This window comes from Lathamus discolor, chromosome 11 (genome assembly GCF_037157495.1).
Source record: "Lathamus discolor isolate bLatDis1 chromosome 11, bLatDis1.hap1, whole genome shotgun sequence".
Taxonomy (NCBI): domain Eukaryota; kingdom Metazoa; phylum Chordata; class Aves; order Psittaciformes; family Psittacidae; genus Lathamus; species Lathamus discolor.
Window position 1 is genome coordinate 12514781 of NC_088894.1, and position 22526 is coordinate 12537306.

A 22526-nucleotide genomic window follows, 5' to 3' on the forward strand; every position below is an offset into this window, starting at 1 on the left:
CCTGATAGGAACCCTGTGACAGTCTCTGGGGTGACTGGGGCATCCTGTAGCACCATAAAGCCAGAGGCTGAGTGTGGTAGAGGAAAGAAGGAGCCTGGCAGGGCAGTGGAGAAGAGAGCATCACACTTGGTGCTCTCCTGCCTGCCCTGGCCTCCAGCCCTGCCCCTGTGCTGGATTCCGAAAAGGAAAATCAAAGAGAAGCCAAATGGACCCCAGAAATTGTCCCAGCCACAGAATCCCAGAATCCCAGCCTGGTTTGGATTGAAGGGACCTTAAAGCTCCTCCAGCTCCAACCCCTGCCACGGGCAGGGACCCCTTCCACTGGAGCAGCTTGCTCCAAGCCCCTGTGTCCAACCTGGCCTTGAGCACTGCCAGGGATGGGGCAGCCACAGCTTCTCTGGGCACCCTGTGCCAGCGCCTCAGCACCCTCACAGGGAAGAGCTTCTGCCTAAGAGCTCATCTCAGTCTCCCCTCGGGCAGGTTCAAGCCATTCCCCTTGGCCTGGCCCTACAGGCCCTTGTCCCAAGCCCCTCTCCAGCTTTCCTGGAGCCCCTTTAGGCACTGGAGCTGCTCTCAGGTCTCCTCTTAAGGAGTCTTCTCTTCTCACACTGGAGTTTCTTGCTACCGGACCACACCAACTCCCACCTGCCCATGTCCCACTGGAACTAACAACGGGTGCATGGAACTGAGCTAAGGGAACACACAGGCTGGGAAGCAAAAGAACCCTGCAACAGAGGAGCTGATGATAGAAAACTGCCCCATGGTGCACCACAGGTTTCCTGTGTGACTGGGACAGGTCACTTCACCCAGGCTTTAGTCTCCTCCCTGTACACAGAAGGTGTCATGTTTAACTGTCGCAAGGATTAACTCAAGGATGTCTCAGGCACTTGGAGATCCCTGGATATGGAGAAGAACCACGAAAAGAACACATTCTGGAGAGAATTACCAGCCAGAGAGAAGAGCCAACACAGAAGCAGGCTCCCCTCCACCGACTACACACAGCACGTGAGGTCCACGGTGTTTATAACACATGTACAGACAAGGTGATCTTTCTGCTGATGGAGACAGAGAGCAAAAAGATACCAAAGATAAGTCTGTCGGTATTTCTGAACAGTGTTCCCAAAGGATCTCAAGATCAACTTGCTTCCACTAGGAAGGATCAATAGTTTGCTCTCAGAAAGGCCACCCAAATACTGGGCAATACAACTTTTAGGCCAGAAAAACCACAGATGGGACAGGCTGTGATTTGCAAAGCCACCCCATTTCAGCAGCTCTGTTTGGTGCACGTTTGCATGCTCCTCCTTACCCTGATTCAGGGATCTTGGTCTTTCTTGCCCTAAGCTGACACAGATGGACAAGAAATAATGGAGCCATTCTCTTCAGTGCCTTGTAGCCATCAGTGGCTTCCAAGCAGCCCTCTACCCAAGGATGGGAAGAACAAGTGGAGAGGAAAGCTGTTCTCTCCCGTATCCATCTACCTCCCCACAAGAGCTTTGGTCTTTTCCACTGGGATAAATTTCAGCACTAAGTGTGACAGCCCCAGCAGGAGCCCTCAGCCACACAGTGGCTCTGTGCACTGTCACTCTGTTGTCTGGATGTACACAGGGACAGCCAGCATGGTGCAGGGGCCGTCCGAGGCAGCCTGCAGTTCTGCTAGGGCCAAATTGGACGTGATGCTGTTGGACTGTCCAGGAACAACGAGGTCTGAGTCAGCAGCTCCTGACCCCCCAACCACGATGGACAGGACAGCGTCTGACTCCTGGAAGGGTTCTTTGTTCGGGCCACCCTCAGGGAGGCTTTCCCCAACAGCCCCATCCTTCAGCTCTGCCAGCCCCAGCGGGCTGGGAAGGGACAGGCCTGCCTTGCGCCCCCGGGCCACCCGCTTCTTCTGGGGCTTCCTGAGCTGCAGGTCTTTGTCCTTGGGGGAGCCCAGGCGGCACTTGTGATCCTTCATGTACTTGTGGCGCGTGAAGCCCTTGCTGCAGGTGGGGCAGCGGTACTTGTAGTTGCCAGTGTGCGAGCGCTGATGCTCCATCATGTGAGCTCGGCGGCTGAAGGACTTGTTACAGTACTGGCACTTGTGGATCTTCATCCCTGCACAGAGCATGAGAGGAGAGAGAGCTTGGTTAGAGACCTGCATCCATCAGGAAAACCTACCCCTTCCCATATGAAGACAGGCTGAGAACACTGGGGCTGTTCAGCCTGGAGAAGAGAAGCTGCCCAAAAAAACCCGTCAGCCCAAAGCTGAGACTGAGCTCTAAATGCAAGCTCACTTCAACAGGTCTGCAGCAACAGAGAGCAAAAACCTAAAGCTAGTAAATTCTATTCAGTATTCAGGCCTACATCTGGGAACACTCTACCACAGGCTGTGGGATTTCTCCCAGAGGAAGATGATACACAATAGCTGTGTTGGCTGAGTGGTGGTAGAGGGACACTGCAGGGAAGACACCTCAGAGGAACACACTGTGCTTGTGGGGTTATAAAGCAGAGATACTGCCACAGTTTCCTCTCTCTTGTTGCTCAGATTTACTCCTGTAATACACACCTGCAGCACCAGTGAATCCCAGTCACTTCCACTGGCAGAGCTGCACTTACCCGAATGGGACAGGATGTGAGCCTTCAGCTTGTCAGGCCTGTTGAACTCCTTATTGCAGCCCGTGTGGCTTCTGTAAGAAGAAATGCTGGTGAGCAGCATGAATCCACTGACATCAATGTATAAACACATCCTGGGCTATAAAGAGATCCATAGCCCTTCTCCTTAGCAGCACCCAGATGGCTCCCTTGATGCAGTCCCAACTATTTCAGCCCTGCTGGAGAGGGGGAAGAAACAAACAGGCTGTACAGGGGCACATGGCTTCTGCTGTACTGCACATGGTCTGTGTCTCACTATGAATGCACCTAAAAGCAGCCAGTTCAAGATCCCTGCTGGAGTATTTCGGAAGGAGCCACAAGGTGGCTGGAGCAGGGAGCAGCCAGTCAGTCCTGGCTATCTCAGAAGGCCCATGGCTGTGCCATGGATTTGGGGATCAGCTCCTAAACCTGGGTTTCTCTGGCTCAGACATTAGCTCCCATGTTGTCAAGTGCTTTTCAAGACATGGCACTTGGGGAGAGCCCATCTCCAGGCAACCCCTGTGCTCTGTGGTCAAATACTCCTCTTCCCCAGTGCCCCCCAGGTGTAACACACACCCCTCCAGTGAAGGCAGGCTTTATTTTACAGGGCTTATGAACTGAGATGAAATGATGTGGCCCCACAAGAAGTCAATGACAAAAGACCAGGACTTCTGGGTTCCCAGTTTAACAGCACAAAGCATTCCCACCTCCCCAAGCAGCAGTGGATTGGTAGATGGCACCCATGCACCATTCCTTCCATCCCAAACCTTATCCCAAACCCATTAAGACATGCATCCCAGCCCCATTAAGACATGCCACCAGACTGGAGATGCACGACGTACGAGAAGGGACATTTGTATTTCTTGAAGGGCTCATGGATCAGCATGTGTCGCTTGAGTTTGTCTTTCCGGTTGAAAGCTGCATCACACACTGAGCACTTGAAGGGCTTTTCACCTGGAGGAAAAAAGAGCAAGAGTCAGGGAGAGTCTGGTCAACACAGAGCTGCTCTGGTCACACACAGCATTCACTTGGGCACTCTGCTTCTCCATAAACTTCTCCAAACTTCCCTATCCTGCCTGATGGGTAAGTGGATGGGTACAATCCACACCGCTCCTGCTCTCCAGAGCCAGCTTCCTGAGCTTCTGCAGCCACAGGCAACGGAGAACCTGTGTGTCCCACTTCTAAGTGGTGCAGCACTGGGCACAAGGCTAAACCAAACCCATACATCTCCTGAGCCCGCGTTACTACAAATGACGCAGTACAGCCAACTCTGTTACCCTGGATGTCAGGAAAACAGCCAGGGCAGGAAGATGGCACAGAGACAACAGGCACTGCGGTGCCAGGAGGGGCCACAGAATGGTTTGGGTTGGAAGGGACCCTTAAGGCTCATCCAGCTCCACCCCTGCAGGGGCAGGGACATGTCTCCGTACCCGAGTGGATGTGGGCGTGCAGCTTGAGGTAGTGCTCCCGGCGGAAGAACTTCTTGCAGATCTGGCACTTGAACTTGCTGCCGCCGCCGTGCGTGGGAATGTGGCGCCGCAGGTACCTCTCACAGGGGAACACCTACAAAACAGAGACCAGGCTCAGAGCCAGCAGTGCACCGGGGGCATCACAGCACCCAAACCAGGGGCATCACAGCACCCAAACCAGGGGCATCACAGCACCCAAACCAGGGACGTCACAGCACCCAAACCAGGGACGTCACAGCACCCAAACCAGGGGCATCACAGCACCCAAACCAGGGGCATCACAGCACCCAAACCAGGGACGTCACAGCACCCAAACCAGGCGCATCACAGCACCCAAACCAGGGACGTCACAGCACCCAAACCAGGGACGTCACAGCACCCAAACCAGGGGCATCACAGCACCCAAACCAGGGGCATCACAGCAGCCAGACCAGGGACATCACAGCACCCAGACTATGGGCATCACAGCAGCCAAACCAGGGGCATCACAGCAGCCAGACCAGGGACATCACAGCACCCAAACCAGGGGCATCACAGCACCCAAACCAGGGGCATCACAGCAGCCAGACCAGGGGCATCACAGCAGCCAAACCAGGGGCATCACAGCACCCAGACTATGGGCATCACAGCAGCCAAACCAGGGGCATCACAGCACCCAGACCAGGGGCATCACAGCAGCCAGACCAGGGGCATCACAGCACCCAAACCAGGGGCATCACAGCAGCCAAACCACGGGCATCACAGCACCCAAACCAGGGGCATCACAGCACCCAAACCACGGGCATCACAGCACCCAAACCAAGGGCATCACAGCAGCCAAACCAGGGGCATCACAGCACCCAAACCAGGGGCATCACAGCAGCCAGACCAGGGACATCACAGCAGCCAGACCAGGGGCATCACAGCAGCCAGACCTTGGGCATCACAGCACCCAAACCAGGGGCATCACAGCACCCAAACCAGGGGCATCACAGCAGCCAGACCAGGGACATCACAGCAGCCAAACCACGGGCATCACAGCACCCAAACCATAGCTAAAAGCCAGCAGCACACATGGGGCATCACTGCCCACATACACAAGGTGTAGCCTGTATAGAAAGCATAACAAGCTCATGGTAACTCCTTGCTTGGGAAGGATGCACTGAGAAAACCTTCAGGTTTCTGTAAGGGAATATACAGATAGAGCTTAACAAAAAAAAAGAAGAAACTAACCAAAACACAGCACACACACACACAAAAAAAAAAAAAAAAAAACAAACCACCAAACCTTCTTATCCTTAAGAAACACACTGCTGCTCAGTTTTGTAACACCACACTGCACAGGACCAGCACCCCAGTGGATGCCCAGTCTCCCAGCTGCAAGGCAAGGAGCCCAGGAGTCTACCTTCCCACACTGTGACCTGCCATTTCTGCTTCCCAAGAATCTGTTACAACAGGCTCCAATTCTTTATAAAGCCGGTATGAATGGTTCCTTTGGCTAATGGGACACTGGAAATCCAAGATGACTGAATTCCTCATGAGCATGCTGCAGGCTGAGGGGAGCACAGGGGTTCTGTGCTCTCACATCTCCAGAGAACAGCAGTGTTAGTAAGAATACACACAGAAGTAACAAATACTGCTGCAGGTAATGGGTTTTCAAACCACCATGCTGCATGCTCACAGTCCCACCAGGCTCAGAAGGGCATCTGTCACTGGTAGGGCAGCTGAAGACAGGTACAGCAGGATGGGTTACTGACCATGGCAGGAGCGCATTTCCCCTTCCTGAGCTACCTCTGTACAGAGTGGTCACTACTGAGATTTTCCCTGTCCCCCCTGCAGGATCTGCAGTTCCTTTGCTACAGAGGAGCAAGGGACCACGTTCTAGTCTGGATTTCAAAAAATAATTTATTAGAATTTAAACCCCACAAAATTCTGCCCCTCAAACTGTGCTGAAGAGAGGATTTCAGCCCAAACCTACCCGGGCATCATTGTGGTCCCAGTCACATCACTTGGACAGGTTTCTCTTTGGCAAGGACACAGAGCACACATCCGAAAGACAGGAATGAGGGGGAACCCTGACAGATTTTGTTCAGCAAATGGGACCAGGAGAAAAGCCAGCACTGTGGGGAGGAGCATACTGTGTGAGAGGCCAGGGGTGCCATCACCTCTGCCTCTCTGAAAAGGCCCTCACGAGCCTGCCAGTCTGTACTGAGGTAGGAAGGGAGAGGAAAGGGAGCTGAGGGTGCCCTCAGAGCCCTCACTACATGTCCAGGGCCGGCCTAGGCAGCATCACCCACCTTCTGGCAGTGAGGGCAGGGGAAGTTGTGTGTCGCTGTCTGCAGGTGGTGCTCCAGCGCCTCCGGGGTCGAGTACTTATTTACACACTTGACACATCTGGATGGGGAGAGAAAGGATAGAGCCTGTGAGCAAAGCCATGGCTGCAAAGCCCCACACTGCAAGCAGAGCCCAGCCCAGGCACCTTCCAGGTTGATTTCGACTGGGTGGGTTTGGTACAAACAGCAACACCCCCAGCCAGGTGCTCTGAACCAGCAACCCCCAAAGCCAGGTCACACTCACACTCAGCATCCTTCACTAGGGCAGATGCTGGAGAACTGGGTGGAGAAGCCTTTTAACTGCTACTGTTCTTCCACGTGGAGCACCCAGACCTGAGCACAGATTCCACATTGCTTCCTCATGGAGACAAGCCCTGTGGAATGACTTCACTTGACTTAAAACACCTCCTTCCTTCTTCATTGCACAAAGAGAGCAGCTCCCAACAAAGGAGCTGAGTGGGGTCACAGCATAAAAGCAGTGTCACCCATTGCTGGGGCAGCCACAAGGTGACATGCTTCCATGTGGGGCCTACAGCATCTAACAGAGCTTTAGCTCTCACCCCACCTCTCCAAAACCACCTTGGTCCTCTCCACCTCACCCTGTTCTCACCTATCCCGGCAGTATTCCTGCTGGAGACCTCTGCCAGAGCTGAGTGATAATGGGCAGTGGGGATGTGCACCATCAACATCAATGCAGAGGCACTCACACATCACATCTGTGCAAACTCCTTTTTCCCTAGACCAGACTAAAATCTCCTCAAACATAAGCAGGGCTCTGATCTCAGAGATCCCCACCAGCAAGCTGTAGGATGAAGCCCTGCAGGGCAAGGATAACCAGAAACCATGGTCTATGCAAGCAGCAGTTATCCCATGACTCTCCAAGGTCCCTTCAGCATCTTCTTGGCTTCCTACCCTTCCTGTATGTCCTTACAGGTGTTTCAAAAGCTCCAGAGATCTCTTCATGCAACAACTCACCCTTTCCCTCTACACTAGTAGAAAGAATAGACCCTTTCACAGCAAAGGGACAGGAGATTTTCCCTGGGCACAGCTCCTACAGCACTCCCATTGCTGGAGGTGTTTAAGAGGCTGGGAAGGACCTTCCCTGGGTCTCTGATCCAGCTGTGCCCATCTCACTCTTGACTGGTGATCAGACAACTTGCAGTGATGGCATCTTCCCACGTAACTGATCCCAGCCTTTCAGTCTCCCTGAAAAAACATTCCTTGCATTCAAAGTGCTTGGCCCCAGCCTGGTTTGCCACCTGGGTGCCCAAAAGAACCACTGACCACAAGGCCCCATCTTCCCTCTACTGTCCCCACCACTCATCAAACACACTCTGCACCACTCACTCCTACAAGCCTTGTGAGCACGATTGCTACTGTACTTGTACACGGCCACGTCCTTCTTGGGGCTGTGCTGGGGCAGGAAGCTGTGGGAGTACTGGTGCACACCCAGCTCATACAGGGAGGGGAAGTCCTTGCTGCAGAGGTGGCAGCGGTAACTCAGCTCCTCCTGGTGGCTCTTGATATGCTCAAGGAAGGACTCCAGCTTCTGGAAGGTCTGAGCACAGGTCTTCACCACGCATTTGTACACCTGGGAGAAGAAGGGAGAGCAACTGGAGTGACACAGCATGGAAACACCAGGGAAGATCCTCTGCCAGCAGCCAGTGGCCTTCCTTTGCGGGAATCACTGCTGGTGGGTCATTTACAGACAGACACCACTGTCCCTTGACCCACTGTGCTGGAGAACAAAGCAGCACTGTGGTTCCCAGAGCATCCCACCATGCCCACAGCCAGCTTAGTGCCCAAAGCACAGCAAAGAAACCCTGCCCTGCACTCCAGCAGGACACAGAGTGGTGGCAAAACATCCCCCTCCTCTGGTGCCTTCCTCAGAGAAAGGGTATTTAAAGAACACCTCAGCATCAAAATGTGGCTGGGCAGCTCCAGGGGAAGACAAGAGCAGGACCTGCTGGGAGCTGGATGTTCTGCAAACACAGATCTCAGGGCACTGCCCTAAGAAAGGTGGGGAAAGGGGTGTTGGTACCCACTGGAGCGGGTGAGCCCACAACACCCAGCACTGACTGTCCAACAACATGAGGGCTGCCACTTGCACTGAAAGCTTTGATCTTCACTTCTTTGCTGCTTCTCTGTGCACCCAAACCTGCTGGGCTGACTTCTCACTCGGTAGGGTGGAGGCAGTGGAGCTTTCCAAAGCCACCCAGACAACAGAGCTGCAATCCAGACATGCAGAGAGCTGAACTGTGTGGGTTCAGAGCACTGGCAGCTTTACAGAGCAGGAGGCTGAGGACAGACCCTGCGAGCTGGTGAACTGTATGAAGCCCACCCCAATCTTGCCACCAGCACACGGCTCCCTCTGTCTCTACCTGCTCATTCTTGTGCTGTGTCATGTGTGATTTGAGCTGGAAATAGGTGTTGAATTTGCTGGGGCAGAACTGGCACTGGTAAGAGCTGTCGATCAACACAACCTGCTTGGCCTCCAGTTTGCCCCCCTCGCTCTCGTCCAGAGGGCTCATGTCTTGGGGTGGGGGTGGAGGGTTCCTCGAGGGCTGAGTCAGACCTGGAGAAAGGCAGAGACACATCACTGCTGCAAGCTGCTCTGCAAGCACCATGCTACTGAGACACACCAGGCGTGCCCCTGCTCCAGCTTCTTCCTTCCTTTCAAAGGCAGATGCTTTACATCAGACAAATATCAATAACAGGGTGGGTTTAAATATGTCTGCAGATTATGAAGGGCTCTGACTACTTCATCCTCCTTTCCTTAACCCATTCTCTTTTGCCAGGGACTGAACTGTGCCCTGTGGAGCAGTCAACACAACAGGCCTCCACCACTGAACCAGAGCCAGGCTTCCTGCCACCTCTGGCAGCAGGCAGGAGGTCAGACCCAGCCAGTAGCTCCCATGAAGGCTGCAGAGAGCAGCTCCAGTGCGGCCTTGTCCTAGACATGACATTGTCCCTCCTATGAGGACCAAGGCCACACACACAAAGGGTATCCAGACCCCATCTGCAGCAAGGAGCTCTTCTCTGCCTCAAGTGTTTTCGGTTGGCTGCTGGGGCCAGATCCAGCCCACTTTTGACCTGCACACTGCAAACAGCCAGAGCACCAGGCTGTGCTAAGCCACCAGCCTGTCTGGTCACTAGACCATTGCTGTTCAATGTGGCTGCAACTACCAAGCAGTGAAAAGGGGAAGATGCCTCATCACCCTGTCTGTGTGCATGTATCTGCACCCAGAGTCTGGAGCCACTGTTTCCACCACCACCTGAACCCCACGGCTGGGGGTGCAAAAGGATGCACCTGACAGCTGGAGTCAAGTAGATGTGACTCCCTTCTCTATGTGTGTTGTGAACCCCACAGGAGGGATGCAACCACCACACACAGCTCCTGTGTCACCTCTTCCCTCCCTCTGAGGAGGTGCAGGGACATGCACACTCTTCCCATCACTGCTCTGCCCCAAGCACACACCATCCCCAGAACCAAACCTGTGTTCTCCTCGTCCTCAGGCTGGTTGGGATTCAAGGCCATGACCTGCACCGTGATGGAGTTGCGGGAGATGGTGCAGCCCAGGCCTGGAGGCCACACTTTGTGGGTTTGCATGTGCTTCTTCACGTTGGACTTCTGGGCAAATGCTCGGCCACACACGATGCATTGAAAAGGCTTCTCACCTGTGTGGCTGAAGGCAGAAGGCACATCAGCAGCCAGCAGAGAGAGGGACCAGAGAATGTGGCAGGGTGGCTGCTGAAGGACTGCACCAGGTACCTGGACCAGGCAGAGAAGGGCTTTGAGACCTGATGAGCTGGAGCAGGTGGGATGTGAGAGGCCTGGGGAAACCAGCCTGGTGCACAGACAGCTCCTGCAGTCCAGGTTGGCAGGGGATTAAAGAAGTGGGAGAGGAAAAGAGCTGTGCAGGAATGTCAGGGCATGTGCTGCTGAGGTCTCTACATGGACCCTGGGGACACCATCACTTTCTAACCCTCTTTTTCCCTGTCATCTCTCCCTTCCCTACGCACATTTCTTCTATCTTGCAGCCCTAAGAGCTCCCTGAATTTGCTCTCCCCTGTCCACAGAGAAAGGTCTTTCCACCCTGCTCTTCTGCTTCAGGAGGATGGAGGACTCTAGCATATGGAGTATGTGAAGAGTCCTGGTTGGGAAGGGGAGGGAAACCACCACTTGGTCCTTCTCATCTGTCCTGAGTTCCACAGACTCTGCTGGGGAGAACTTCAAAGATTTCAACAGTCTCCTGCCAGGGAAAAGCTCTTTATAAGGGTTCCCTCTACAGACACTGAGCTTGGCTTATGGCCTGCTAACACCAGCAAGCAGGAAGGCTGCAGCTTGCTAAGGAGGGAGAGGAAAGGGCAGAGGCAAACGGTGGCAGTGCTGCTGCTCCAGTGATCAAGCAACAACAGGTTTGGCTTTCAAAGTCTCACCAGAGACAGGTCTCCAGTCCCAGCCCATAACCAGCAAGAAGATAATATCCATAATGCAGCCTTCACCTCAGGCACTGGGGAGATGTCCTGGAGTGAGGGGATGAAGGCTCACCCCCAGCACAGCACAGATGCTGGCACATGACAAACACAAGGACTGCACAAGCTCCCTCAGTGGAGCTGTGCCCACCTCCACCCCAGCCATGCTGCTGTGGTCAGGTTAGTGGCATTGTTACCTCCTGATGTGCTGCTGCAGGTCGAAGTTCTTGGTAAAGGCCTTGTCACAGTAAGTGCATTTCAGCTTAGGGGACTTGGGTTTGCCTGGAGGAGCAAGAACACACACAGGAATGAGACCATATTGTACAGTCCTGTCCCTCTGCATCACAACACCTTCACCCCAAGACATGTCCACTCAGGTCCAGGAATAAAGGGCTTATGGCAGGGTAAGATCTGCCTGGCCAGACTGGGGAGAGGTTATGGACACAAACACACAATGAACATAGCCTAAGCTAAGTCTCTAGCAAAGAGGAAAGTAGTAGTGCAGGGGGCAGAGCATCCCCTTCAGGCATTAACCAGTCCAGGGACCTTTCCAGCTGTGCTATAAAGCACCTACTATAAGGGTATGTTGGACACTGGGAAAAGACACAGGATTAGTGAGAGGAAGGGCCCCAGTTCTCTTTCCTACAAACTCACCATCAGAGCACAGGCATAGTTCTCCCATGCAGAAGATCACTCAGTCACATCATCTGTCTACTGTGATGGAGTATAAACCAATGACAAACAGCAGAACCAAGGGCTGCTCTAGAAATTTTTGGACTGAGAGCTGCAGCCTGCATGATCATTCCCACCTCTGCAAATAAGGTTAAACCACAGCATGTGTATGGTTGTGTCTCCAGAGGCTCAGCCACTGGTTTTCCTTCACCTCATGCCTGGGACCTACCTTGTCACTCACAGCAATGCATGCATCACATCAGCAATGGCCAGGCTTGGCCAGAGAGGATTTGACACTCCTCCAGCCTGTGATCGGGCATACCCCATCCTGCCTGACCTGGAGACAGGCACTGAAACACCCAACGGGGACAGGTCTGCTGAGCTTTGGGAATAGAGCCTTCAGGGCCAGGCCACATCCAGTCCACCAGCATTTCCTTGGGTTAAAAGGGACCAAGCTCTAACAGCTCACTTTGCAGAATGTCCCAATCTCTGTAGCTGCAGAGATTCAGCACAAGCTTGCCCATGCAGCAGCACAGGGACAGTCCTTTCATATGGGCTCACTCAGAGGCGACACACAAGAAGCACATCCACACTGACCGGCTCTTGATAGCTTCATTCAGGGCATCATGCTCCTCCTCAAGAGCTGCGCACCCAGCCAGTGCCATCCCACAGGCCCTGGAGAGCCTGTATCATGCTGATGCACTGTGTGATTAGCAGGTTAGTGCAGGGCAGATGCTCTGAGGGCACTCACCTTCCTGCAGCCCAGCCTCGCTCTTGCAGCGCCGACTTTTGACAGCAGAGGTGGAATCAAATCCAACCACGCTGCCTCGTCCTGCACTGGCCAGAGGGGTGGGGGTGCTCTTGGGCTTGAACCCTTGCTTCCCAGGGCTGTACACAGGAGGAGAGGGGTACACAGGACTGTCCACACACTGGCCAGGTACCTGCAAGAGTGCAGTTTATCAGTGGAACCAGGTTTGCTGCAGTTACATCGAGCCCTAGTCTCCATCTCCAGCAGCACTTGCTACATCAGGCTGAGCTTTCTGCCTCCTGCAAACTGGATTAAGCTTCTGGTTCACCAGTCCAGCACTGTGCCTCTAACTAAAACTAACACCCTGCACAGTGTGCAACTCTCCTGCTGAACATCACAAGGTATCCAGCAGGTATAACTCCAGCAGAGAAACACCCTGAAGGAGCTGTCTAGTCCCTCATTTAGATCTTATGCCTAGAAGTTTCTTATACTTCCAGAGCAGGTTACCAGGACGATCTCCATTGACCCAGTGAATTCACAACAGCCCTGAAGGCAGGAAGGGAGCTTCAGGCCCTGCTGCCTGCCCTGGCAGGACCGCAGAAGGGAAGGAAAGCACAAGAAAATCTAATGTGGCAAAGCCCAGCTTTTACATTAGCACCCATGTTAGAAAAGGACACATAAAGAAGCATCAGTCTGGAGTGAAATGGCTTATGAGTGTTTCTGATGCCCACCCTGATAAATTACACAGACCACTGTGTATCCAACATCCCCATCCATTTCTGACCACTGGTACTTCCACATCACTTGAGCGCAACAAAGCTAAGGCTGAGAAATCTCTGTCACACCCAGTGGCTCCTGTTGTGAATGGCAGTGCTAACCTGGAGGGTGTGAGCAGGTAAATCCACCCCTGCCAATGCCTCTCCTTAGGAAAAACTGCCTTGCCAAGTTCATTGCTATTTAGACTGAGTTTTGCTTTCCACTTCAGCCTGCAGTGCACAGTGGGTGCTCTGCACCTCTCTGGGAGGTGAGCTCCCTGTCCCTTTCAACACCTGCAGGTACCTCTCAAGCACAGCAGACATTCAGGTCTCTTAAGCCTGTGCCAACTGAGTCCTCCATCCCTCCTAACTGCCTCTCTTGTTCTGACAATCCCCATCACAGCATCCTCAGAGCAGCTTCCAGTGTCTGAAGGAGGCCTATGAGGATGCTGGAGAGGGACTCTTCATCAGGGACTGCAGAGATAGGACAAGGGGTGATGGGTTCAAACTGAAAGAGGGGAAGTTCAGGTTAGATATAAGGAAGAAGCTCTTCCCTGTGAGGGTGCTGAGGCGCTGGCACAGGGTGCCCAGAGAAGCTGTGGCTGCCCCATCCTGGCAGTGCTCAAGGCCAGGTTGGACACAGGGGCTTGGAGCAAGCTGCTCCAGTGGAAGGGATCCCTGCCCGTGGCAGGGGGTTGGAACTGGGTGAGCTTAAGGTCCTTTCCAACCCAAACCATTCTGTGGTTCTATGATTCTATGATCATCTTGCAAACATCCTTCCGTTCAGTACCTCCTCCTGCAGAAACAATCATTGCCAAATACCCCAACACATCTTCCCAGGCTCTAATTCCATATTTCTAGCCCAGGTGACTTCAAAACAGCTTTGCTTGTCAGAAGAGGCTCAGGAGGACAGAGCCCCTGCGCACAGCCAGCCCCTGGCCTTACCTCCATGGGTGGATAGGGCTGCATGCCCAGGCCCTGCATCTCCACCGTGCTGTTTGCTGCCATCGGAGCCGGTGCACTGTACACCTCCACCACACCACTGCCGGGTGGCCCTGGAGCCCCCAGGCTTGGGGGAGGAGGAGGTGGAGGCTGAGGAGGTGGAGGTGGTGGTGGTGGTGGTGGAGGAGGCGGCTGGGACAGGTAACCAGCCCCAGCGTGCATACCCAGGCTGCTCTGAAACCACAACAGGGACATATAGACAAGAGACACAGACAAGACATTGAAAATGCAGCAGCGATGGGTTGGAGGGCTGATCCCTCACACACATCCCCAGTCCCAGTTCAAAACAGCTCCTGCAGGAACAGTGATGATGTCCTGGCACAACCGACAGGTTGGACTGGACTTTGCTGGCTTGCAGAGGCTTGGCATGACCTGCCAGTAGACACTGTCTCCTCCAAAACCCAAGTGCTCAAGCCCCACTCTGGGTTTTTTGCTTTGTTTTTAAAGCTTTAATCCTTCTGGTTACAGAGAACATCGTGAGAGCATGTAGAGTGTATACAGCCTGGCCAGCCCCATGGAGAACCCAAACCACCCATCTTGGGCAGAGAGATCCAGCCACTCTATGGGGCTCAACAAAAAGCTGGAGAGACCACGTTACAAAGGTCTGACCATCCAGCAGCAAGACCACCAGGAGAGGACAGGCCCTGAAGCTGTCCTGTCATTTACCCTCTCTGAGCCTGGCTGTCACATTGGGAAGGTGCCCAGGGTTCAGGCCTGAAGCAGATCTCTAGAGTCTGGGTGACAACAGGGCTCTGAGGCTGTGCCAGCACTGCCCCATGCAGAAGGATTCCCCTGCCTGCCCCTTACCTGCGCTGGGGGCTGCACCGCCGGCATGGGCTGGTCCAAGGATGTGAACGCAGACATGGCCGACATGAGCACCTCATCACTGACCAAGATGTTCCCCTGCACCAGTGTCTGGATCAAAGGCGATGGGGGAACTGTGATGTATGTAGAAATTTGCTGAAAGAACAAAAGAACACGCAGTTGAGCAGCAATCAACATGACAGTGCTGTGTCCTGAGCCTGAGTCTCCACTTTCACAGCCTCTGGTCAACACATGAGCCACAGTAACCATCTACAGCTCCCTGCTGAGTCCATGGCAATTTCAGGCAGTAACAATAAGGCAGCTCCAGAAATACTCTTCAGAAAAGGAGGTCAAATATCACAGTGGTCACTGGCTACAGTTCAGGTCAGGGTTATTAAACAAGATGTGCAGGACACAGTGGTCGCAGACAACCTCAGGCCTTTCCTGGGTGCTTCCCCCCAGCCAGGGAAGGAGGAGAGCTGAGGGAGACTGCTCTGGTTGCAGATGGTGAACATCAGGCTCTCCTCTTCAGACTGGAGCTGGATTACAGGAGGGGAGGAAGGCTGTTCTGTTTGCTGCATGGGAACAACCCATGCCTGCAGCCCTGGGCAGCACCAGCCACTGAACTTGAAGAAACCAGTTGGTTTGAAAGCACTTTGGAAACCACCACACCTGCACACACAGTACATGTCATGCACAAGGGACTCACTTCTGAGAAGTCTGTTGGGAAGAAGAGTTGCTCCAGAGAGGATATTCCCCTAAACACTTGTCACATCACATTACGTGGGCTTACTTGCCAGAAACTGAGAGGAGAGATGCAGGGATGAAGCTGCCAGACATTGCCCTCCTCTTCTGCCCATGAGCCAGACCATGGCCCAGAGGACAGCAAGGGCCATTCCACCCTGAGCACTGCAGAGCGTGCAGCCAGGCACATGGCTGAGCTGCCAGGCCGTGACACAGGGGCTCTCCAGTACAGCAAAAGTCCAGCTGTAGCACAGACACAACATGAAACCCCTCCTGTCCTGAAGAAGGGGCCATCAGACACTTGTGCTGGACGACACCTCACTGCAGAGGACCAGGCAGCTTTAATCATGAGGTCAAAAGCCAACAGGACCACAACTGAGCCTTCTAGGAAAGAGGTCATAGAATCATAGACTCCCAGGCTGGTTTGGGTTGGAAAGGACCTTAAGATCACCCAGTTCCAAACCCCTGCCACAGGCAAGGACACCTTGCACTAGACCGTGTCACCCAAGGCTCTGTCCAACCTGGCCTTGAACGCTGCCAGGGGTGGGGCATTCACCACTTCTCTGGACAGCCTGTTCCAGCACCTCACCACTCTCACAGTAAAGAACTTCTTCCTTATATCTAATCTTATATTCCCCTGTTTCAGTTTGAACCCATCACTCCTTGTCCTATCACTACAGTCCCTGATGAAGAGTCCCTCCCCAGCATCCTTGCAGGCCCCTTCAGATACTGAGGCACCACTGGATCTAAATACATCATCCAGAGATCCCTCCCACTCCCAAACCCCAGCAACAGCAGCAGAACCTGTGCCTCCAGCACAGTACCTGCCGGCTGGCGCCCGGAGCCTGCTGCACCGATGTGATGGACGGGGTGTACACGCTGTTGGAGGCCAGCGAGACGGTGGAGAGGGAGGGGGCATTGCCCTGGCACTGCTCTCTCTTGTGGGTCATGAAGGCAGGCAGCGAGTTGAACTGCTTCTTACACTTCCCACAGAGGAACACGTCTTCATCATCTGCAATTAAAAGGACCAGGTCACTGCTCTGGGCTTCCTTCTGCAACACCCAGTGCTACGCATGCCAACCACAGCCACAGGAAAACAGACACTTTGGATCTTAGCACCTCAAGGGCATCATCATCAGGACAGATCAGCTGCAAGGGGCACACTGTTCCTCCTTCCTGATCCCAAGCCCTTTCTAAAGCCAGCTGATGTGATTGAGCCCATTCCAGCCCTGCTCCCACACATGAAACCCACCATCTCTGTAGGACAAACTGAATCCCATTGGTTTTCTCATCCCAAAGACATGAACAACCTGTAGCACTCTCTGCTTTTACCCAAAACAGGTTCTTCCAAAGCACCTGCATTATGTTGGCTGAGGCAGATTTGGTTACTCAAGGCTGCTCAAAGGAAGAGAAGTAACTTGGATCAGGGCAGAGTTGATGGCAGCTTGTGTCCAAAAGCCACGCATCCCCAAGACTGCTCGTCTTTGGTGCCACTGCTTAATGTTAGAAGCAGAAAGAAGGCAACCCAGTTACCATGTCCTAGATGACACCTGCAGGTTACCAAACCCCACAAGCACACACCATTGGCACCGGATCCAGTCAGACCCACAAGGCTGTACCTCCCATCTGATTCACAGCCCGAAGCAGAACATTTCTGGGGACACAGATAACTGCTCCAGAAGATAAGTCGGTACCACCCAGCGAGTCCTGGTCAAGCACTACCAGTGTTCATGTGCACGTAAATGACCAGTTCCCATATGCATTCCCACAGATGAGCTACTCAGTGCAGCTGTACATCCCAGAGGACTAGGAACGGCTCATTAAACAGAAAACGTGAGCAGTAACAAGCACTAGTGGCAGAAGAGTGGCTGTTCCCTGCCTTTATTGGAAGCATATGGTCAAGTCTATTGTCATGACCATGTCCAAAAGCATCTCTGCTCACTTGGGCGCTTGCCCCCTTGCTCCTGCTCTGCCCAGTTCTGCTGAGGGCTCACAACATTCACAGCATCACCCTACACACACAGTTCTTCTGTTGACTGTTCCAATAGTCAGAAATGCACACTGCAGCCCTCCTGCCCCTCTTCTCTCTCCAAGTGTTACCAGGACTCACCCATGGACTGGATGGCAGCAGAGGAGTTGACATTCTGAGCAGATGGATCCGCCACACCTCCCTGACCATCCAGTAAGGACTGCACAGCCAGCACTGTCTGGTTATCCATTCCTGCAAGGAGACACAAGCATGGATGGTAAATCACAGACTGAACATGGAGCACTCACAAGCCATGGAGGGAAGCTGCTCCCTACCTGCTGCTGTCTTCTCCCAGAGCCGCTCTCACCTTCTTGCCCCCCTCTACACCACAGCACTCACTGTCATCCTAAAGTGACACTCCCACCTGCCTCCATGCACTCCTTTGACACGATAAGAAAAGGGAAGAAGGGCAAGGAAAGCCAGAAGAGGGTCTGGTTTCAGGCATCTGCTGCAGACAGGAAGGATGCTTACAAGCACTGGCTATGAAAAGAGCTGAGAAATTGCTATTTGGAATGCATGGGTCAGATGGGCAGCCTGGGAGAACCTGCCTGGGGACAGAGTGTGATCATAGAATCATAGAACAGTTAGGGTTGGAAAGGACCTTAAGATCATTTAGTTCCAACCCCCCTGCCATGGGCAGGGACACCTCACACACAGCTGAGCTCAGTGAAGACAAAACCTCTGGTGGCAGCAATTCTGTCCCAACAGCAGTGTTAGAAAAGTCTCCCGGTTTTCCAGACCGGTGTTCCCAGATCCGACCAGACACAGGGCTACAAATACAGGAGGATTTAGATACAGCTTTAGGAAGCACGAAAGTGTGGGCTCCTGGGAGAGGGAGGACCCACTCAGCCACCGGCTGCCACCCCAGGCTGGGACATGTGGAAGAGCAGAGTCCCACTGTAGGAGTGGGCTCCTCTCAAGCAGAGGTGCTGGTCGCTCTCATTCCCATTTCCCTTGGGCTCCAGGAGAGCACAAACTCCCCGAGCCACATCTGGTGTCAGAATCAGCTCACTCGCTTTGGCACAAAGGTTTTTCACTGCAGCTAAAATGTTCTAAAGTATTGCAGACAAATGCAGGCAACGGGAGTGCTCATGCAGGAAGACCACCTGCCAGCAGCATGCGAGCAATGGGTCAAACCTGGCACACTCCTTTAGAACTCAGATGTAGATATGTAGAAGAACCTGATTATGGGGTGAAAAGGGTGGGTTTTATGCATCACTCCCCCATACCATTTCTTTATGACAGGGAACCGATGGATAAAACAAGGAGCACATCAGGGTTGCATGTTATACATTGAAAATTAAGAGAGAAAAAGGTGCAGGGTTCTTAGGTTGCTTTTCATTTCTCCAAGATTTTTGCAAACCAAAGGTGCAAAGCTCTGAACTCACAGTTATGGGCCACAGTAAAAAGAAAATCAGTCTGAACACTTCCAAGCAGTGAGGTAAGCACCATTCCTGATGAGAGGTCACTTACCCAGCACCAAGAAGGACAGTGAAGTGCTCTAACAGATCACAGCATAAAGGAACCAGCATTGCAGTTCCTCTGGTCATCTGAACACTTCTGGACAACCAAGATGTCACCTTCCTGATGGGGAGCATCTGTGTAATCCACAGCATTTTAAAGGTAACCTAAATATTCATTTCTCCAGCACCTCTAGTGTGAAGCAAGCACCGAGACTGTGAACACCTTTCTGATCACTAAGGACAGGCTGCAAACACAGGCCCTGGCAGAGCAGAGAGCCGCGTTCTGCAGTGAGGGGAGCAGAGGGCACAAGCAGCTGCAGATCACACCACACCATAAAACCACCCCTGCGCCTATGAGAAGCCTTTGACACAAATCCCAGCAAAGCTGCAGGTCCAGTTCTGCAGCCTCTGCTGGTGCAGAGCTGCAGCCAGCCCCGCAGGACAGCACAACGCTGCTGGAACACCCCTGAATGCATCTGCTCGCACCCCAACCAAAGCCCTGCTCTAAAATACACTTCCTCTTGTACAGATCACCTCCTGGCAACTGCACAGGCAGCACTGCAGGCTCCTGTTGGCACATCCCAACCACAGAGTGAAATGGAGCAGCTCCTCCTCAGCAGAAGTGAGCTAGTGCGATGCAAAAGGACAAGGGGGGTCCAAAGTTCAGGTTCAGGATATTATGGGGACAATTAAGAACAGTTTGCATCAAGAATTCCACTCTCGTTGTGCCCAGCACTGGACAACTGGGTTTCCTTCTGGCACGCAGACACATCTTCCAAGTGCTAAAGTCAGATGATTGCAGGAAGAAGCTTGAGGATAAGCCAAGCCCTAAAGACAGGCAAGAGCAATGCAGCAATGCTGCCAGTGTTACATTCAGCCTTCTGCTGGAGAAAAGGCCCAGGACCACAGAAATCTGTTGCTCCTTATCCATGTGGCAATCCATGCAATGCCCACCGAGTCCCTGCAGCTTCACAGGGTAAATGCACAATCCACACTCAACACAGAGGGAAACCAGGTCCAGGGTTTAGTAACCCATGAAGACAAGCAGGGATACACTGATGCCACTCACAGCCATCCATGGACTCCAGGAGAAAGCTCTGGATCGATCCTGCATGGACTGCAGCCAGCACCAGTCTGCAGGATGTTCTTCACGTTCATGAAACCTAAAGCAAAAGCCATCTCATCTCTCCTGGTAGCAGCAGAGCCTTTCCTCAGAGCCTGGCAAGAACAGGGTGACGTGGGAAGCCAAGATAAAAGTACAAGATCACTGACTCGTGGTTTTCCCCTTTCAGATTTCTCTCAGTTAGAGATGAAACAAGAGTGTCCCTTTCACCAGGCACTGTTTTCCCCTTGCACCCACAGTGTCATGTACTGAGCACTGGGTGCTTCAGTAACAGGCAAAAGGCACCTCTGCCTCCAGCATCGAGAACACAGCTGCCAAGTCACCACTGACCTATGGTCGTATCAAAAAGACAAAACACACAAACTCAGCTGCTAAAAGCTACCAGTTGTGGGTTGAAAAGGAACAAATACGCTTTTCTTCACCTGCTCCAATGGTTTCCTCTCCTGGATCCTGCAAGAACATCACACAGTGAGGAGAAAGTGTGCTCGGCTGCAGCCCCACAGCATGAGCAGCTCAGGGAGGGGATCCTGCCCCTCTGCTGCGCTCTGCGGAGACCCCCCCCTGCAACCCTGATCCAGCTCTGGGGCAGCAGCACAAGAGGGACGTGGAGCTGCTGGAGCGAGGCCAGAGGAGGGCATGGAGCTCCTGCGAGGGCTGGAGCAGCTCTGCTCTGGAGCCAGGCTGAGAGAGCTGGGCTGGGGCAGCCTGGAGAAGAGAAGGCTCCTGAAGGGGAGACCTGAGAGCAGCTCCAGTGCCTGAAGGGGCTGCAGGAAACCTGGAGAGGGGCTTGGGACAAGGGCCTGTAGGGACAGGCCAAGGGGAATGGCTTGAACCTGCCCGAGGGGAGACTGAGCTGAGCTCTTAGGCAGAAGCTCTTCCCTGTGAGGGTGCTGAGGCGCTGGCACAGGGTGCCCAGAGAAGCTGTGGCTGCCCCATCCCTGGCAGTGCTCAAGGCCAGGTTGGACACAGGGGCTTGGAGCAAGCTGCTCCAGTGGAAGGGGTCCCTGCATGTGGCAGGGGTTGGAGCTGGATGAGCTTTAAGGTCCCTTCCAACCCAAAGCAGGCTGGGGTTCTGTGCCTGTGAGAAGAAAACAAGGAACCTGATTCTACACAGAGCTGCCAAATGCACTGAGTAGCCTGACAAAATAGAAGTATTTCTTCTCTGCTCCTGTTTCTGCTGTGATGGCAGGTGCCGTTTGCAAACCACAGGGTGAGCATCCCAGTGCAGGGCCTTCCAGTCAGCAGTCACCCACGGAAAGGGGAATACCGGTGTAACCCAGCTTGGGAAGCAAACCCCGCGTGAAGCAGTTTTCCTCCAGAGATGCTGACGCTGAGCTCGGGGTCAGGGTGCCACAAATCGGCATCCCCTCGGATGGCGCCTGCCCGTGACACTAAACTGAGGTGAAGCCGAGCGCAACGCCTCTGCCCGCAGCAACACACGCGTGCGGGAGCCAGCACCCACCCGGGGAGCCCCGGGATGCGGGGAGGGCGGGGGGGACCCAGCATGCAGGGCGCGGGGGGCCCGGGGTGGTCCCGTTCGCCGGGCACGGAGCGGTGGCAGGCGATGGGGAGCCCCCGGCACGGGGCCGGGCTGGCACAGAGCGGGTCCCCGCGGAGAGCCCCGCGCTGCCGGCGGGGGCCGCTCGCTGCGGTCCCGCCCCGCCGCCGCCGCGCGGGGCCGCTCGCGCCGCCCGCCTGCCCCGGGGCCGCGCCGGTGCGCGCCGCCGCCGCTGGGGAGAGGCGTGCGGGGAGCGGGGCACGGCCCCGCGCCGCAGGGAGCCCCGCCGAGCCAGGCCTCGGGGGGCGGCCCCGCCGCTGCCACTCGCCCGGCGGCGGCGCGGGGCGGGCAGGGGGTGGGCAGAGGAGAGGCGCATCCCCGGTGCCGGCCCGGCGCGGCCTGGCTGGGCCTGGCGGCCCCGTTACCTTCCAGCGCCTCGAAGATCGCCTGCGCCATCTTGGAGCCGCGGCGGCCGCGACCCGCCAGCCGGAGCGGGCACCGGGAGCGCCGCCGCCGCCAGGGGGCGCCCTCCGCCCGCGACGGGGCCCGGGGACGGCGGGAGGGGCCGGGTGTGTGTCGGGGGCGGCCCCGGCGCTCAGGCGGCGGTGCCGCGGCGGGGGCGGCCGCGCCGGGCGGAGCCCTCGCGTTTAACCCGTGCCGCGGCGGAGCGGGGCCGCAGGCAGCGCCTCGGGGGTACGCGCGGGACGGGCCCCGCCGCCGCACCCATCCCGTTCCCGGCGCGGTGCCGCCGCCGCGCTCCCGTGCCGCGGCCCCATGACCCCCACCGGGCCGCGCCGCTGCCCTCAGCGCTGCGGGTGGGC

The 22526-nt window shown here is 54.8% G+C and overlaps 1 protein-coding gene across 2 annotated transcripts; it reads right to left on the reverse strand.

Moving 5' to 3' along the window:
* Window positions 1–1006: 1006 nt before the first annotated feature.
* Window positions 1007–22514, reverse strand: ZNF341 (zinc finger protein 341). 2 transcript variants are annotated; one of them, XM_065692059.1, is made up of 15 exons: window positions 22491–22514; window positions 17703–17813; window positions 16417–16604; window positions 14852–15004; window positions 13988–14218; window positions 12291–12480; window positions 11065–11149; window positions 9887–10077; window positions 8773–8966; window positions 7774–7982; window positions 6356–6452; window positions 4041–4173; window positions 3453–3564; window positions 2596–2666; window positions 1007–2094 (listed from the first exon to the last, which is right to left on the reverse strand). In XM_065692059.1, exons 2-15 carry the CDS (start codon window positions 17809–17811, stop codon window positions 1580–1582), a joined length of 2478 nt encoding a protein of 825 aa, XP_065548131.1. In that variant the 5' UTR covers window positions 17812–17813; window positions 22491–22514; the 3' UTR covers window positions 1007–1579. The 2 variants fall into 2 exon arrangements, with proteins under 2 accessions (XP_065548131.1, XP_065548130.1); XM_065692058.1 differs by lacking the exon at window positions 22491–22514 and adding an exon at window positions 22131–22231.
* Window positions 22515–22526: the final 12 nt, after the last annotated feature.

Coding starts and splice junctions, on each gene's coding strand:
- ZNF341 (XM_065692058.1), bottom strand. CDS start 22,161: ATGGCGCAGGCGATCTTCGAGGCGCTGGAAG. Junction 12,481..13,987: donor AGCCCTATCCACCCATGGAG/GTAAGGCCAGGG, acceptor GCACTCTTGCAG/GTACCTGGCCAGTGTGTGGA. Junction 7,983..8,772: donor CACAGCACAAGAATGAGCAG/GTAGAGACAGAG, acceptor TTCTTCTCCCAG/GTGTACAAATGCGTGGTGAA.